Below are 15,976 nucleotides of genomic sequence, written 5' to 3'. Positions count from 1 at the left end.
AATAATGTTTAGCATTTTTAGTGTATCTATTGGCATTTGTTTGTCTTCTTTTATTCAGACGTTTTGCCAATTTTTTTTTTTGTTTTTTTTGAGATGGAGTCTCGCTCTCTTGCCCAGGCTGGAGTGCAGTGGCGTGATGGGCTCACTGCAAGCTCCGCCTCCCAGGTTCATGCCATTCTCCTGCCTCAGCCTCCCGAGTAGCTGGGACTACAGCCACCTGCCACCACGCTCGGCTAATTTTTTTTGTATTTTTAGTAGAAACGGGGTTTCACCGTGTTAGCCAGGATGGTCTGGATCTCCTGATCTCTTGATCTGCCCGCTTCAGCCTCCTGAAATGCTGGGATTACAGGCGTGAGCCACCACACCCGGCCTATTTTGCCAATTTTTGATAAAACATATTATTTGCTTTTTGCTTTTGATTTGTGTTCTTGGTTTGTTCTAGATAGTAACCTTTGTCAGCTGAGTAGTTTGCAAATATTTTCTCCCATCCTTCAGGTTGTCTCTTCACTGTATTATTTTCTTCTGCTGTGCAGAAGTAGTAAATCCTTACCTATCAATAATAACCTTGACTATAAATAAACTAAATTACAGTGGTTAAATGGACATAAAAAGACTCAAATATATGCTGCTTATAGGAAACTTATTTCACCTATAAAGACATGCATAGGCTGAAAGTGAAGGGATGGAAAAAGATATTCCATTCAAATGGAAACCAAAATAGATCAGAAGTAGCTATGCTTACATCAGATAAAATAGGCTTTCAGTAAAAAATGATTTAAAAAATGACGAATAAGTCCATTATATAATGATAACAGGGTCATTACAGTAGGAGGATACAACAATTGCAATTACATATGCATCTAAATGGAGATATTTATTGCGATGTAAGAATAGTAGGGTACTTTAATACCCCACTTTCAGAACTAGACATATTATCCAAACAAAACATCAACAAAGAAACGTCAGAGTAAGGCCAGGTGTGGTGGCTGATACCTGTAATCCCAGCACTTTGGGAGGCCAAGGCAGGCGGATCACCTGATGTCAGAGTTCATGACCAGCCTGGTCATCTCTACCTAAAATACAAAAAAATTAGCCAGGCATGGTGGTGAACATCTGTAATCCCAGCCACCTGGGAGGCTGAGGCAGGAGAATAGCTTCAACCTGGGAGGCGGAGGTTGCAGGGAGCTGAAATCGTACCACTGCACTCCAATCTGGACAACGGAGTGAGACTCCATCTCAAAAAAATAAATTAATAAAAAAAAAAGAAACATCAGAGTTAAACTGCACTCTAGACCAAATGGACCTCATGGACATTGACAGAACATTTTGCCCAACAGCTATAGCATACACATGGAATGTTCTCCAGTATAGACTGTATTTTAGGATGCCAGAAAAAAAAATTTTTTTTTCAAAAACGAAATTATATCAATTATCTTTTCTGCCTACAATAGAATAAAACTAGAAATTATCATTTTAAATGAATGTGTTAATGCTAATATGCCAAATTTTAATTGAATATAAAACAATCTTTTACATTACAGATTTAATTCAGTTTTACAACAATCCATTACATTTTACATTATGAAGGTCTAATTTTTGAACAGAACATAAAGCAGTAATGCTGACATAGTTGAAGAAGTTCTTAATATTTTGTCTCTTCTTTGCAATAAAACTATGTTTTCTTCCTCAGAATAAAAGCTTGAAAAACAAACTCTTGTCAGGAAACAAGCTCTGTGGCATTCATGCAGAAGAGGTGAGTAAATTTTTGCTGCTTCTAGCTTTAACCAGATAAAAACAATATTATTGCCAGATTTTTGTTCAATTCAGACATCTGGTAACTCTTTTTCCTCCTAATACAAATGCAAATTTTTAGATAGAAAAATAAAATATATTTTAAACCTTTGGGTATCTTTGTGTTTTACCATTGCAATAGCCAAAAGGAAAAAAAAAGTTTAACAAAGGCAGGTAATGGTCACTTTTGTAGATTTTTTTTTTCTGGATTTCTTCCTTATCTGGACTATCAGAATTTCCTTATTAGCAAATTACTGGAAGTCCATAAAATTTTCCTTTTTTATTTTTCCTCTCTTGCACCTTCTATGTGATGTCTACAAAGTTTTGCAGTGGCAAGTGACTGTCAGAGTGAAGATTCCAGGGTTGATGATAAACCATACAAAATAAATACTTCATTGTTTCTATTTGCTGTGTAGTAAAATTGTCTCATATATTTCTCAGGGGGAAATATGTCATTCTGCTTAATATAGATTTAACTAAAATAACCAATTTTCTATATTTCTCATCTCCAAATCTATTCTTATGACTCTAATGTGAAAATGTATCTTATAGAAGCCTTAGTAATAGCAACGAAATAGTAATGATACTGTCATGATAAATGTTTATGCCTCAAGGAGAGGAGACAAGAGTCACTGTTTTAGTTGCATCCTCCAAGAAGCACACACAAAGATATATTAAATGTGTGAGAAATATATTCAAGAAATAGCCTGTGAATGATAAGGGACAGTCATGAGTGGCTTCATATCATGACGAATGTCTTATACCTATGAAGCAGAGGGAAGGCAGGAAGTTTAGATGCAATGAGAAAAGTTGCTTACACAAGTTAAAACAAGTTTACCCTTTCTCTCAGAGTTGTCTAGAAGTAAGGCGAAGAGCTTCTAAAACAGCTCTATTGTCTTTAAATTATGGAATGACCATTGGTTCCAAGATATCTTTTTCTGCCACTATCCTATTCCAGCAGGAAGGAAAGGGAAGATAACCTGGTGAAGCACAAGCATTGCTTTTCAGGAGTCCGCCCAGGAAATGGTCTCTTCTATCTCATTGTACCCTATTTGCTAAAACTAGGTCACATGCTGAGTTCAGTTGAAGAGAGTCTGGAAAATGTCAGTAGGTCAGTGGTCCTGTGTCCAGGCCAAACTAAGATTTGTTAAAGAAGGTGAAAACTCTCCTTGAAAAACAAGAAAAAATCATTAACACAAATACAAAAAAAAAACATTAACACAAATACAAAATAACAAGCAATATAACAATCCATTTCATAATATCTTTCCTATAATATTATATATGGCATGAATAGAAATGTTTAATACAGAAAAACTAAAAGATGATGTTCCATAAGATGAAAAATTAGCCTAAATGGTTCGTAGATCTGATCTAGCGTAGCGTTTCATTTCTTTGTATTTTTCTATTTGAATACAAATAGACTTGTACATTGTTTATATTTCCTAGGTTTTGGAAATAGTATAAATGTGGTTTGTGCAGGTTGTGAGTATTACTTACAAGAGGGTAACCAGGTGGAATGATGTTTTGAATAAGAAATATCTAGATTGAAGTTATATTCTGATATGATTTATATGTGTTCAGGGTTCACATGACACTCATGTATATGAAAGAGAGGAAGCTCCTGTGAGAAATATCTGTGGTGCACAGAAGTAAAAATGGGCTTACCTTTATTGTTTAGTCTGTCAGTTCAAGAATAATTCATATTTTTTCTTCATCTCAATGCCTTTGAGAATATATTATCCCTGAATTGTTAGATACTTCATGTATTAGTGTTGCCTAATACTGAAATGTATTCTTATGCCTACTATTGAAATGTATTGTAATAGGTTCATTGCAATTTATTTGCTGTATGTCATTATGTATTTATGGAATAAATTTAGAGCTTAACATTCTCGGTAATGGGGCAGGCATGTGTTTTTGTCTGTCACTGTACAATTTCAAAACAATATGGTGGCAAATTTAATTATTTGATTCACCATCACTACCAAAAACAAAATACTAATATATTTTCTTGGTTAGGAGCTAAAATGGAGATTGCCTGTTAGATCAGTGACCCTCAACTGTCGGTATTCGTAGAATAAAATATTTAAATCCCATTGACACCCAGAAGATTGCCATTGTTTTAATTTGCCAGAGGATAACATTCACAAGGGAAGCTACTATAAACACCATCTACCAAAATCATCACTCCTATTTTATCAAAGAAATGCTGTTTGAACATGAAATTATAGGAAGCAAAAATCTCAGACTGAAAGATAATCTCCTGAATGGGATAAAAAAGCTGAGCTAAAATATCCTATCATGGCTGCCTACTTTTTCATCTTCCTTGTCTCTTTTCATATAGACAATGTTATCATTATTAGCAACTTTAATTTTGCTGTGAAATCTTCTTATGAAAACCTTATGACTCACAGTCACCAACATCTGGAACTGTATTTAAAATCACTGATTGTTTGAAGGTTATCCTTTTGATAATTTTAGCTTTTCAAAATGTTGCTAACAAGTTAAATAAAACAATCTAAGTGTTAGCTGGGTTTTGAATTAATATATATTATAAAAAGAGATGTACCCACTCAGAATTTATTTATTCTTTGAATCTTTCCTGAAATCCTCAGACAGGAAGTTGCTTTTTTGTTGTTTGTTTGTTTTTTTTTGAGACTGAGTCTCACTCTGTTGCCCAGGCTGGAGTGCGGTGGCACGATCTAGGCTCACTGCAAGCTCCGCCTCCCAGGTTCATGCCATTTTTCTGCGTCAGCCTCCCGAGCAGCTGAGACTATAGGACTATTAGCCTGCCACCACACCCGACTAATTTTTTGTATTTTTAGTAGAGACGGGGTTTCACTGTGTTAGCCAGGATGGTCTTGATCTCCTGACCTCGTGATCCACCCGCCTCGGCCTCCCAAAGTGCTGGGATTACAGGCATGAGCCACCGCACCCAGCCAGGATTTTTCTTTTGACTGAAAATTACAAGAGTGCTAGTAATAAAGTGATGAGTAACTGTGAGGAAAACCCCTAAAACATTTTTTAAATATATATATATATATATATAATGATAGCAAAGCTCAAAAAATCTAGTCATTCAAGACCATCAAATGCAGAAGGTTTTATTGTAGTTCCTGAATGAATCATTGAATAATTGATGTTTTGATAATAATTCCAAGTTATGTGGAAAATTTTAAATGATATTCTGTACATTCAGAATATGCACTTTAATTATGTTTTAAAAATGAACACCTCAAATAGTTAAAAGGCAACCATTCTGACACTTGAAAAATAGAGCATCAATTATGTGGAAGAATTGATAAGCAGTTTGGCAAATCATGTGCACCATATATGGTAGTAATCTCCCACTCTTCATTGATATTCATCAACATTAGTTTGAGGGAAAAAAAAAAAAAAGAAGAAAGTCTGTTTTCCTGAGAAACCTGGTTGTAAACGAGTCCTGGACAGCAGATTGGAAAAGCAGGGAGAAAATGCCAATCAACTGTGCATTTGAAATTGTGAGAGATGTAATAAATTATCATTTACTAAAATCAGCAGCACGAAATAATGATAACCATGTAAAGCAGGATTATCTTAGAGGGCCTCCCCAGCCATGTGGAATTGTGAGTCAGTTAAACTCCTTTGTAAATTGCACAGTCTCAGGTATTTCTTTATAGCAGTGTGAGATCAGACTAATACAGTAAATTGACACCACAGGGAATGGGATGCTGCTGTAATGATACCTGAAAATGTGGAAGCGACTTCAGAACTGGCTAACAGGCAGAGGTTGGAACACTTTGGAGAGCTCAGAAAAAAACAAGAAGATGTGGGGTAGTTTGGAACTTCCTAGAGACTTGACAACGGGTTTGACAAAAATGCTGATAATGATATGGACAATGAACTCCAGGCTGAAGTGGTCTCAGATGGAGATGAAGAACTTGTTGGGAACTGGAGTAAAGGTGACTCTTGCTATGCTGTAGCAAAGAGACCGTCAGTATTTTGCCCTTGCCCTAGAGTTCTGTGGAACTTTGAACTTGTGAGAGATAATTTAGGGTATCTGGTGGAAGAAATTCCTAAGCAGCAAAGTGTTCAAGAGGAAGTGGAGCATGAAAGTTTGGAAAATTTGCATACTGACAAAGCAATAAAAAAAATAAAAAAAGAAAGAAAACATTTTCTGGAGAGAAATTCAAGCCAAAGACAGAAATTTGCATAAGTAATGAGGAGCCCAATGTTAATCACCAAGACAATGGGGAAAATGTCTCCAAGGGATGTGGAAACCTTCATGGCAGCCCTTCCCAACATATGCCCAGAGATCTAGGAGGGAAAAATGGTGTCATGGGCTGGGTCCAGGGCCTCTCTGCTCTGTGCAGCCTCTGGACGTGGTGCCCTGCATCCCACCTGCTTCAGCTCCAGCTGTGGCTAAAAGGGGCCATTAATTCAGCTCAGACCATTAATTCAGAGGGTGCAAGCTCCAAGCCTTGGTGCCTTCCATGTGGTATTGAGCCTTTAGGGACACAGAAGTCAAGAATTCAGGTTTGGGAACCTCTGCCTACATGTCAGAGGATGTATGGAAATGCGTGGATGTCCAGGCAGAAATTTCCTGAAGGGGTGGAAGCCACATGGATAACCTCTTCTAGGGAAGTGCAGAAGGGAAATGTGGGTTTGGAGCTCCACACAGAGTCACCATGGCATCACTGCCTAGTGGAGCTGTGAGAAAAGAGAGCCACCGTCCTCCAGACTCCAGAATGGTAGATCCACCGACAACTTGCACTGTGCACCTGGAAAAGGCATGGGCACTCAATGCTAGCCCATGAAAGCAGCCAAGAGCGGGGCTGTACCTTGCAAATCCACAGGGTGCAGCTGTGCAAGGCTATGCGAGCCCACCTCTTATATCAGCATGACCTGGATGTGAGACAAGGAGTCAAAGGAGATAATTTTGGAACTTTAAGGTTTAATGACTGCCCTATTGGCTTTCAGAATTGCATGGAGCCTATGGCCCCTTTATTTTGGCCAATTTCTTCATTTGGAATGGATGTATTGACCCAATGCCTGTACCTCCATTGTATCTAGGAAGTAACTAACTTGCTTTTATTTTACAGGCTCATAGGCAGAAGGGAATTGTGTTCTCAGATGAGTTGTTGGACTTGGACTTTTGGGTTAAAGCTGGAATGAGTTAAGACTTTGGGGGACTGTTGGAAGGACTGTTTTGAAATGTGAGGACATGAGATTTGGGAAGGGCTGGAACAGAATGATATGGTTTGGCTTTTTGTTTCTACCCAAATCTCACCTTGATTTGTAATCCCATAATCTCCACATTTCATAGGAGGGACCTGATGGGAGGTAATTGAATTTTGGAGGCAGTTTCTCCCATGCTGTTCGCTTGATAGTGAGTGAGTTCTCAGGAGATCAATGGTTTTATAAGCATCTGGCATTTCCCCTGCTGGCACTCACTGTCTCTTCTGCCACCCTGTGAAGAGGTGCCTTCCACCATGATTGTAAGTGTCCTGAGGCCTCCCCAGCCATGCAGAACTCAGAGTCAATTAAGCTTCTTTCCTTTATAAATTACACAGTCTCAGGTATTTCCTTATAGCAGTGTGAGAACAGACTAATACAGAGAGTAAATTAACATAATAAGACATAGATGCTGTACTTGAACTATTATTTTGAGTCACTTGGGAAGCTGTGTGAGGACAGACAGTGATGTAATAAATGTGATTCTGAAGTAGAAGCATAAAGTCAAGGTACTGAGGGTTCAATGTGAGTTTTCATTCATAAAAGCCATTAGCAACTAGGTACAGTCAATCATGTCTTTTTGTTCTTCTTATGCATCATGCATTTCACCTTTAGTATCCATATCAAAAGAAAGGTGACTTTCTATGGAAATGAAAACAAATCAATTACCCCATGAGAAACCATAAATTCTTGCTGCTGCTTTGTACAGAGTTAAGTGATACAGAATTATTAACATATCTAACTCTTAACTTACCCTTCTTTTCGTTTCATTTCGTTTCCTTTCCTTTCCTTCTTTTTTCCTCTCTTCCTTCCTCTCTTTCTTCCTCTTTCCTTCTTTTCCTCTCTCCCACTTCCTCTTTATCTCCCCCTTTCCCTCTCCTTCTCTTCCTGTCTCCTTTTCTTTTTTTTAATTTTATTTCATTTTGTTTTCTTTTCTTTTTGTTCTTTCTTATTAACTTCCTGATTCAATAGATCATGAAATGCAGGTGACTTATAATAGAAATATCTGTGAGAAAACTGTGTTTACAATATTAGAACCTTGTAGTGGTGTATCATTGACAACAAATTCAAGTTTCCACTTGAATCGATCATACTTACAGCATTGAACAATGATTGAAAAATTATTGTGCCATTATAACACAGCTCCCACTTCACAAATCGAGTACATTGCATAATTAGAAATATTCTGGGGCTGGGCGTGGTGGCTCACGTCTGTAATCCGAGCACTTTGGGATGCCGAGGTGGGCAGATTGCCTGAGCTCAGGAGTTCGAGACAAGGCTGGACAACACAGTGAAACCCTGTCTCTACTAGAATACAAAAAACTAGTCTGGTATGCTGGTGTGCACCTGTAGTCCCAGCTACTCAGGAGGCTGAGGCAGGAGAATTGCTTGAACCCAGTAGGCACAGGTTGCAGTGAGCTGAGAATGCACCACTGCACTCCAGCCTGGGCAACAGAGCAAGACTTCATCTCAAAAAAAAAAAAAAAAAATTCTGAATATTATAGAAAACTGAATCACAATAAACTTGCAGTTGGTTCAGTGTAAAACTCATATACATGCATTGTAAGCTTGGAAAAATATATTTCTACAATGTAGGCAGCCATTCTTTATTTAAAAAGGGCTTTTATATCAACACAGTTTACTAGGATGTAATAGTGATGTAAGAATCATGGGTTTATTACCTACTGTAGCCAGCTGCTTTTAAAATTTAATTTTATTGAGATAAAATTTAATTTTATTGAGATTTATCTAGTTTAAGTGTACAGTTTGATGGATTTGACCAATGTCTAGATTCAAAACATAGAATTTTTTCATTACCCTCCAAAATGTCTTCTTGCTATATTACACTGAATCTTCACCCCCACTGTCAGCCCATGTCAACTACTAAACTGATTTCTGTCCCTATTTGTTTGCCTTTTAGAATGTTTTCCAAGTGGAATTATACAAAATATAGCTTGTAGTTACTGGATTCTTTCACATGGTATAACGCTTTTGAAATTTGTCCATGTTGTTCTATAATTCAGTACTTCATTCCTTTTTAATTGCTCAGCAGTAGTCTGGTACTCCATGTCATGGATATCCTACAATTTATCTCATTTATTTCTTATTAAACATGTATGCTTTATCTAGCTTTTGGCTATTATGAATAAAGATGCCATAAGCATTTTTGTATATGTTATAATTCCTCTTGGGTAATTACCTAGGACATATTCCAGTGTAATGCAGTGTACATATGTTTAATTTTATCAGAAACAAGACAGTTTCCCCAAGTGATGATACTAATTTATAATTCCACTCAAATACATTTTAAGTATCAATTTTTCCTTCATGTGATCATGCTAATCTATTTATTTGTCTCTCTCTCTCTGCGTGTGTGTGTGTGTGTGTGTGTGTGTGGTTATTGGTTATTGGTGGTAGTGGTTTTCTTTTTTTGTTTGTTTGTTTGTTTTTTGCCTGAGTAAAGAATGAGGACCTATAATTTTAGGTGTAGAAATACAATAACCTGAAGTCCTTATATTTAACGTTAATAATTGGGACTGTCCTGAAAAATTCAAAATACATGATCATAATTCTGTGACTTAAGGCACCGTAATTAAATGTGGTAGTCAAAGCAAACTGCTGAGAAAGATTTTCTTTTTAAGTATTTTCCTATTTGTGATGGCCCTCTTACAAAGTGTTTTGCTCTAAAATGCAAACAACATTCAGCTCAGCATGTTAGTGTTGTAGCAGCTTTTCTTGCTTCCGATCACATTTGCTTCTACCTAGATACCTAGACATATGTCAAATTCAAATTTATTCCAATTTAAACAATAAGTAATTGAAAATAAGTAGTAAAAAACTGAGGCATGCATATGTACAGATATAATTAGCATCTAAAATTAGACTGTTGGCCATGCCTGGGTGACAGAAATTCTGTGTGTTTAGCTGTGGATTGGAGGAAGAACAATAATCGACTTTCTTTAAATAACGTATTTTAAACAAGCTTTGGTTTTTCTCTTTCTGCCTAGGATGTCCAGAGGTCTGACTCTCAAAGCAGAGCTAAGGGTTTCTGTTTTACTTCTAAACTAGCTGGACTGTGCTTTGCTTGACTGCAAAACGTATTCCTGTGAAGTCTGAAAGTATTTTAATCTTCAAGTTTGAAAATATAAATGAGTTACACAACTTATCCATGTTTTTGTCTTACAGTCAAAAAAAATCCAAGCTCAGCTGAAGGAGCTTCGTTATGGGAAGAAGGATTTATTATTTAAGGTGAGTCTCTTTTCTCTCTTTTTCCTGAAACTTGCTAGCCCAATACCTAAAATATCAAAAACATTATTTAGCTTAAATTTATTTTCTGAAATTTCTCATGAATTGGAGTTGCATTTGACTGCATTAGAAATACTTTCATTTTCTTGCCAACTTAATTAATGGAGATAAGTGGAAGTATTATTTCCTACATTCATTCTTAATCAAAAGCATGCCTCATTCCAGCAGGTTAGGAGTGTATAAAACAAATCCTGGTTCCCCAGAGTTCATGAGCTGCAGATATTAAGCTGAGAGATTTATGCAAAGGTAGATCATACAAGGAATTTTGAATCTTTTAAATTTATTTTTCAAATCAGAATTTTAGAAAGAAATGTTAGAAGACAATGAGACAGTTCAGTAATATTCAGTGTTTTACTCCTATATAACATGCCAGTTGAATATAGATTAGTAATGCATCAACTTTCAGATATTACCAAGATGAGGACTTGTTGAAAATTTTTATGACTTAAAATACGAGACATATTATATGTAAACCTTGTTATTTCATGTTATTTTACATCTTATGAAATCAGGAGACCTGAATGCAAAGGGACTATGAAGTTGCATGAATTAGAATTCCTTTAATGTATATAATACCCACAAAAACTGTTCTACTATAGGACTTTTATTAACTCAAATAACAAAAGGGCCAGAAGCATGACAATGTTATGATTTATTTCATAGCTCAACAGTGTCAACAAGACTCAGGTTTGTTTTTCATTGTCCTCCACATAACAACCCTCAACTTACTGACTTATTCTAAACCTTGGTTCCTCATAGAATCATGATGGTCGCTAAAGATATACATATTGTGTCTTCATCAAACTATGTACACAATCGAGGCAGAAAAAGGAGGCATTTGTCCTCCAAGGTCATTATTTTTTATGAAGGAGGAGAGTTTTTTGAGAAGATTCTCCAAACTAGGTTATGCATACATGCAAAGGTAAAACCTTAGCATTTTTAGCAATTTTAGATTCTATTGTGAAAGAGTGTTTCTTTTACAGGTAAGTAATAGAAAGGGAGTTGCTGTGGGAGGCAGCCAGTGGTTTCTGCTGTAATGTATTCATTCACTCATCCTGATGGCAGCACACTTATCTGATTTACCTACTAATATATCAGCAGTGCACAGTTTAAGTCTTGAATAAACATATGTTTATGATAGACAGATAGGTAGATAGATAGATAGATGTGTCAAGGAAGTAGACAGTAGAAACTCAACTATTAGCTTGGTGCAAGAGTAATTGAGGTTCTTGCCATTAAAAAAAAAAATGGCAAAAATCACAATTACTTTTGCACCAACCTGATAGCACAAAAGTATCTATTACCACAGACATTCACCCATGCACCTTTGAAAATTAGTCTACAAACTGGTGAACCCTGAGATGAGTAGTAGATTCTATTTCACATACTTTCTCCTTAGGATATATTCAATTTTGAATAGATTTTATTTTATTTTATTTATTATTATCTTTTTTTTTAGTAAATGTAGACGTTGAAGAAGTAATGCTTGCTGTCAAAGCATTTACATTTCATCCTAAAATCAATGACACATGCTGGCACTTTCAAGGCATAATGATGAATTAGGTGCCCTTATTAATGCTTGAGAGCTGCCTTTAGCTTGGAAGAAGCTTTCAGCTGAAGTACAAATCCTTCACTAAAGACAGAGGTGAGGCCTAACTGACTGTTAGTTGCCCAGAGACTTGAGTTACTTTATATCCTCCTTGACTCCATTTGGAGCTGATATATTCTCTAGAATACCTAATCTCCATTTTAGTGCTTTTTAAATTTTTATTTATTTATTTTTTAATTATACTGTAAGTTCTAGGGTACATATTCACAACGTGCAGGTTTGTTACATATGTATACATGTGCCTTGTTGGTGTGCTGCACCCATTAACTCGTCATTTACATTAGGTAAATTTCCTAATGCTATCCTTCCCCCCTCCTGCCACCCCGCAACAGGCCCCGGTGTGTGATGTTCCCCTTCCTGTGTCCACGTGTTCTCACTGTTCAATTCCCACCTATGAGTGAGAACATGTGGTGTTTGGTTTTTTGTCCTTGCGATAGTTTGCTGAGAATTATAGTTTCCAGCTTCATCCATGTCCCCACAAAGGAAATGAACTCATCCTTTTACATGGCTGCATAGTATTCCATGGTGTATATGTACCACATTTTCTTAATCGGTCTATCATTGATGGACATTTGGGTTGGTTCCAAGTCTTTGCTATTGTGAATAGTGACGCCATAAACATACGTGTGCATGTGTCTTTATAGCAGCATGATTTATAATCCTTTGGGTATATACCCAGTAATGGGATAGCTGGGTCAAATGGTATTTTTAGTTCTAGATACTTGAGGAATCGCCACACTGTCTTCCACAATGGTTGAACTAGTTTACAGTCCCACCAACAGTGTAAAAGTGTTCCTATTTCTCCACATCCTCTCCAGCACCTGTTGTTTCCTGACTATTTAATGATCGCCATTCTAACTGTTGTGAGATGGTATCTCATTGTGGTTTTGATTTGCATTTCTCTGATGGCCCCTGATGATGAGCATTTTTTCATGTGTTTTTTGGCTGCATAAATGTCTTCTTTTGAGAAGTGTCTGTTTATATCCTTTGCCTAATTTTGATGGGGTTGTTTGTTTTTTTCTTGTAAATTTGTTTGAGTTCTTTGTAGATTCTGGATATTAGCCCTTTGTCAGATGAGTAGATTGCAAAAATTTTTTCCCATTCTGTAGGTTGCCTGTTCACTCTGATGGTAGTTTCTTTTGCTGTGCAGAAGCTTTTTAGTTTGATTAGATCCCATTTGTAAATTTTGACTTTTGTTGCCATTGCTTTTGGTGTTTTGGACATGAAGTCCTTGCCCACGCCTATGTCCTGAATGGTATTGCCTAGGTTTTCTTCTAGGATTTTTAGGGTTTTAGGTCTAACATTTAAGTCTTTAATCCATCTTGAATTAATTTTTGTATAAGGTGTAAGGAAGGGATCCAGTTTTAGCTTGCTACTTATGGCTAGGCAATTTTCCCAGCACCATTTATTAAATAGGGAATCTTTTCCCCATTTCTTGTTTTTGTCAGGTTTGTCAAAGATCAGATGGTTGTAGATGTGTGGTATTATTTCTGAGGGCTCTGTTCTGTTCCATTGGTCTATATCTCTGTTTTGGTACCAGTACCATGCTGTTTTGGTTACTGTAGCCTTGTAGTATAATTTGAAGTCAGGTAGCGTGATGCCTCCAGCTTTGTTCTTTTCACTTAGGATTGACTTGGCAATGCGGGCTCTTTTTTGGTTCCATATGAACTTTAAAGTAGTTTTTTCCAATTTTATGAAGAAAGTCATTGGTAGCTTGCTAGGGATGGCATTGAATCTATAAATTACCTTGGGCAGTATGGCCATTTTCACGATATTGATTCTTCCTACCCATGAGCATGGAATGTTCTTCCATTTGCTTGTGTCCTCTTTTATTTCATTGAGCAGTGGTTTGTAGTTCTCTTTGAAGAGGTCCTTCATGTCCTTTGTAAGTTGGATTCCTAGGTATTTTATTCTCTTTGAAGCAATTGTGAATGGGAGTTCACTCATGATTTGGCTCTCTGTCTGTTATTGGTGTATAAGAATGCTTGTGATTTTTGCACATTGATTTTGCATCCTGAGACTTTGCTGAAGTTGCTTATCAGCTTAAGGAGATTTTGGGCTGAGATGATGGGGTTTTCTAGATATACAATCATGTCATCTGCAAACAGGGACAATTTGACTTCCTCTTTTCCTAATTGAATACCCCTTATTTCTTTCTCCTGGCTGATTGCCCTGGCCAGAACTTCCAACAGTATGTTGAATAGGAGTGGTGAGAGAGGGCATCCCTGTCTTGTGCCAGTTTTCAAAGAGAAAGCTTCCAGTTTTTGCCCATTCAGTATGATATTGGCTGTGGGTTTGCCACATGATTATCTCAATAGATGCAGAAAAGGCCTTTGACAAAATTCAAAAGACTTCATGCTAAAAACTCTCAATAGATTAGGTATTGATGGGACATATCTCAAAATAATAAGAGCTATTTATGACAAACCCACAGCCAATATCATGCTGTTTTTAGATTTGACAAGTGTACTTCTTTTTTTAAAAGATAACCTAAATATTATTTATTCACTGAAGAAAAATTTCAAAAAAGTGTCAAAAAATATAAAGCCAAACTTAAAATCCCATCACCAGAACAAATGCAAACAATATTTTTATGTATTTCATATTTCTGTCTAGTTCTCTTTGTATTAATTGTATCTGCCTGGTGATTGATCTGTATACACATATATCTCCATTGCAATACATCTATATATATATTCTTTATATATATTCATAATATATACCATATATACTTATATATAATATATTCATAATATATATCATATATACTTATATATAATATATTCATAATATATATCATATATACTTATATATAATATAGTCATAATATATATCATATATACTTATATGATATATATTCATAATATATGTCATATATACTTATATGATATATATTCATAATATATGTCCTATATACTTATATGATATATATTCATAATATATGTCCTATATACTTATATGATATATATTCATAATATATGTCCTATATACTTATATGATATATATTCATAATATATGTCCTATATACTTATATGATATATATTCATAATATATGTCCTATATACTTATATGATATATATTCATAATATATGTCCTATATACTTATATGATATATATTCATAATATATGTCCTATATACTTATATGATATATATTCATAATATATGTCATATATACTTATATGACATATATTCATAATATATGTCATATATACTTATATGATATATATTCATAATATATGTCATATATACTTATATGATATATATTCATAATATATGTCATATATACTTATATAATATATAGTCATAATATATATTATATATACTTGTGTATAATATATAGTCATTATATATCATATATACTTATATAATATGTCATAATATATATTATATATACTTATATATAATATGTATTCATAATATATATTATATATAAGTATATATAATATATATTCTTTATATATATTCATAACCTATATATTCTTTATATATATACTTTACATATATTCTTTATATATATTCATAATTTGTAATTTAAATACACAAAGATAGCTTTTAATTTTATATAGATATACCAAAGGTTACTTAACCTTTCACTTATGTGTAGGTATGTTTATACATACATACATGTATATATAATGATTTAAATTTATATTATGATGAAAAATACTTTCTTATTTTTAACTTGAGTTATAGTTTTCATGAAACATGTATCTAACTATGAAGTAGTTCATGAAAATTATTTTAAAATATTAATTATTGCTACCTAGTACAGGTGATTTTCAGAAGAAATGTAATAGTTTACTCTTCCATCAGTACAATAATAACAAGAAAAATGTTGAATTTAAGAATTATTTTGTACTGCATGTTTTATTAAAGAAACAAAAATAAATAATTGGTTAGCTAAGAAATTTTATGAATGAATAAGTGCTACACAACCGTGACAAGTTGTGTTGCTTTAAGAGATTATAAAGTAAAATGATTATTTTGGTTATAAATTTTATTGTTGGGTGGTTTAAAGATTTAAGTCATTTAATATTCTTTGCTTACTTTTT

The 15,976-nt window shown here is 34.9% G+C and overlaps 1 protein-coding gene across 4 annotated transcripts in view; it reads left to right on the top strand.

Annotated features, from left to right (window-relative positions):
* The window catches only part of LUZP2 (leucine zipper protein 2), a 585,694-nt gene that overhangs the window by 414,506 nt on the left and 155,212 nt on the right, over positions 1-15,976 (top strand). For 3 of the 4 annotated variants that reach the window (XM_055282114.2, XM_055282111.2, XM_063641902.1), the window contains exons 6-7: positions 1,691-1,753; positions 10,195-10,257. The exons of the other annotated variant lie outside the window; for it this stretch is intronic. In XM_055282114.2, the coding sequence (XP_055138089.2) occupies positions 1,691-1,753; positions 10,195-10,257 (126 nt within the window). The remainder of the gene's footprint in view (positions 1-1,690; positions 1,754-10,194; positions 10,258-15,976) is intronic. 4 annotated transcript variants of the gene reach the window in all.

Source organism: Symphalangus syndactylus, chromosome 6 (genome assembly GCF_028878055.3).
Source record: "Symphalangus syndactylus isolate Jambi chromosome 6, NHGRI_mSymSyn1-v2.1_pri, whole genome shotgun sequence".
Lineage (NCBI taxonomy): Eukaryota > Metazoa > Chordata > Mammalia > Primates > Hylobatidae > Symphalangus > Symphalangus syndactylus.
This window is presented reverse-complemented; position numbering and strand designations above follow the sequence as displayed.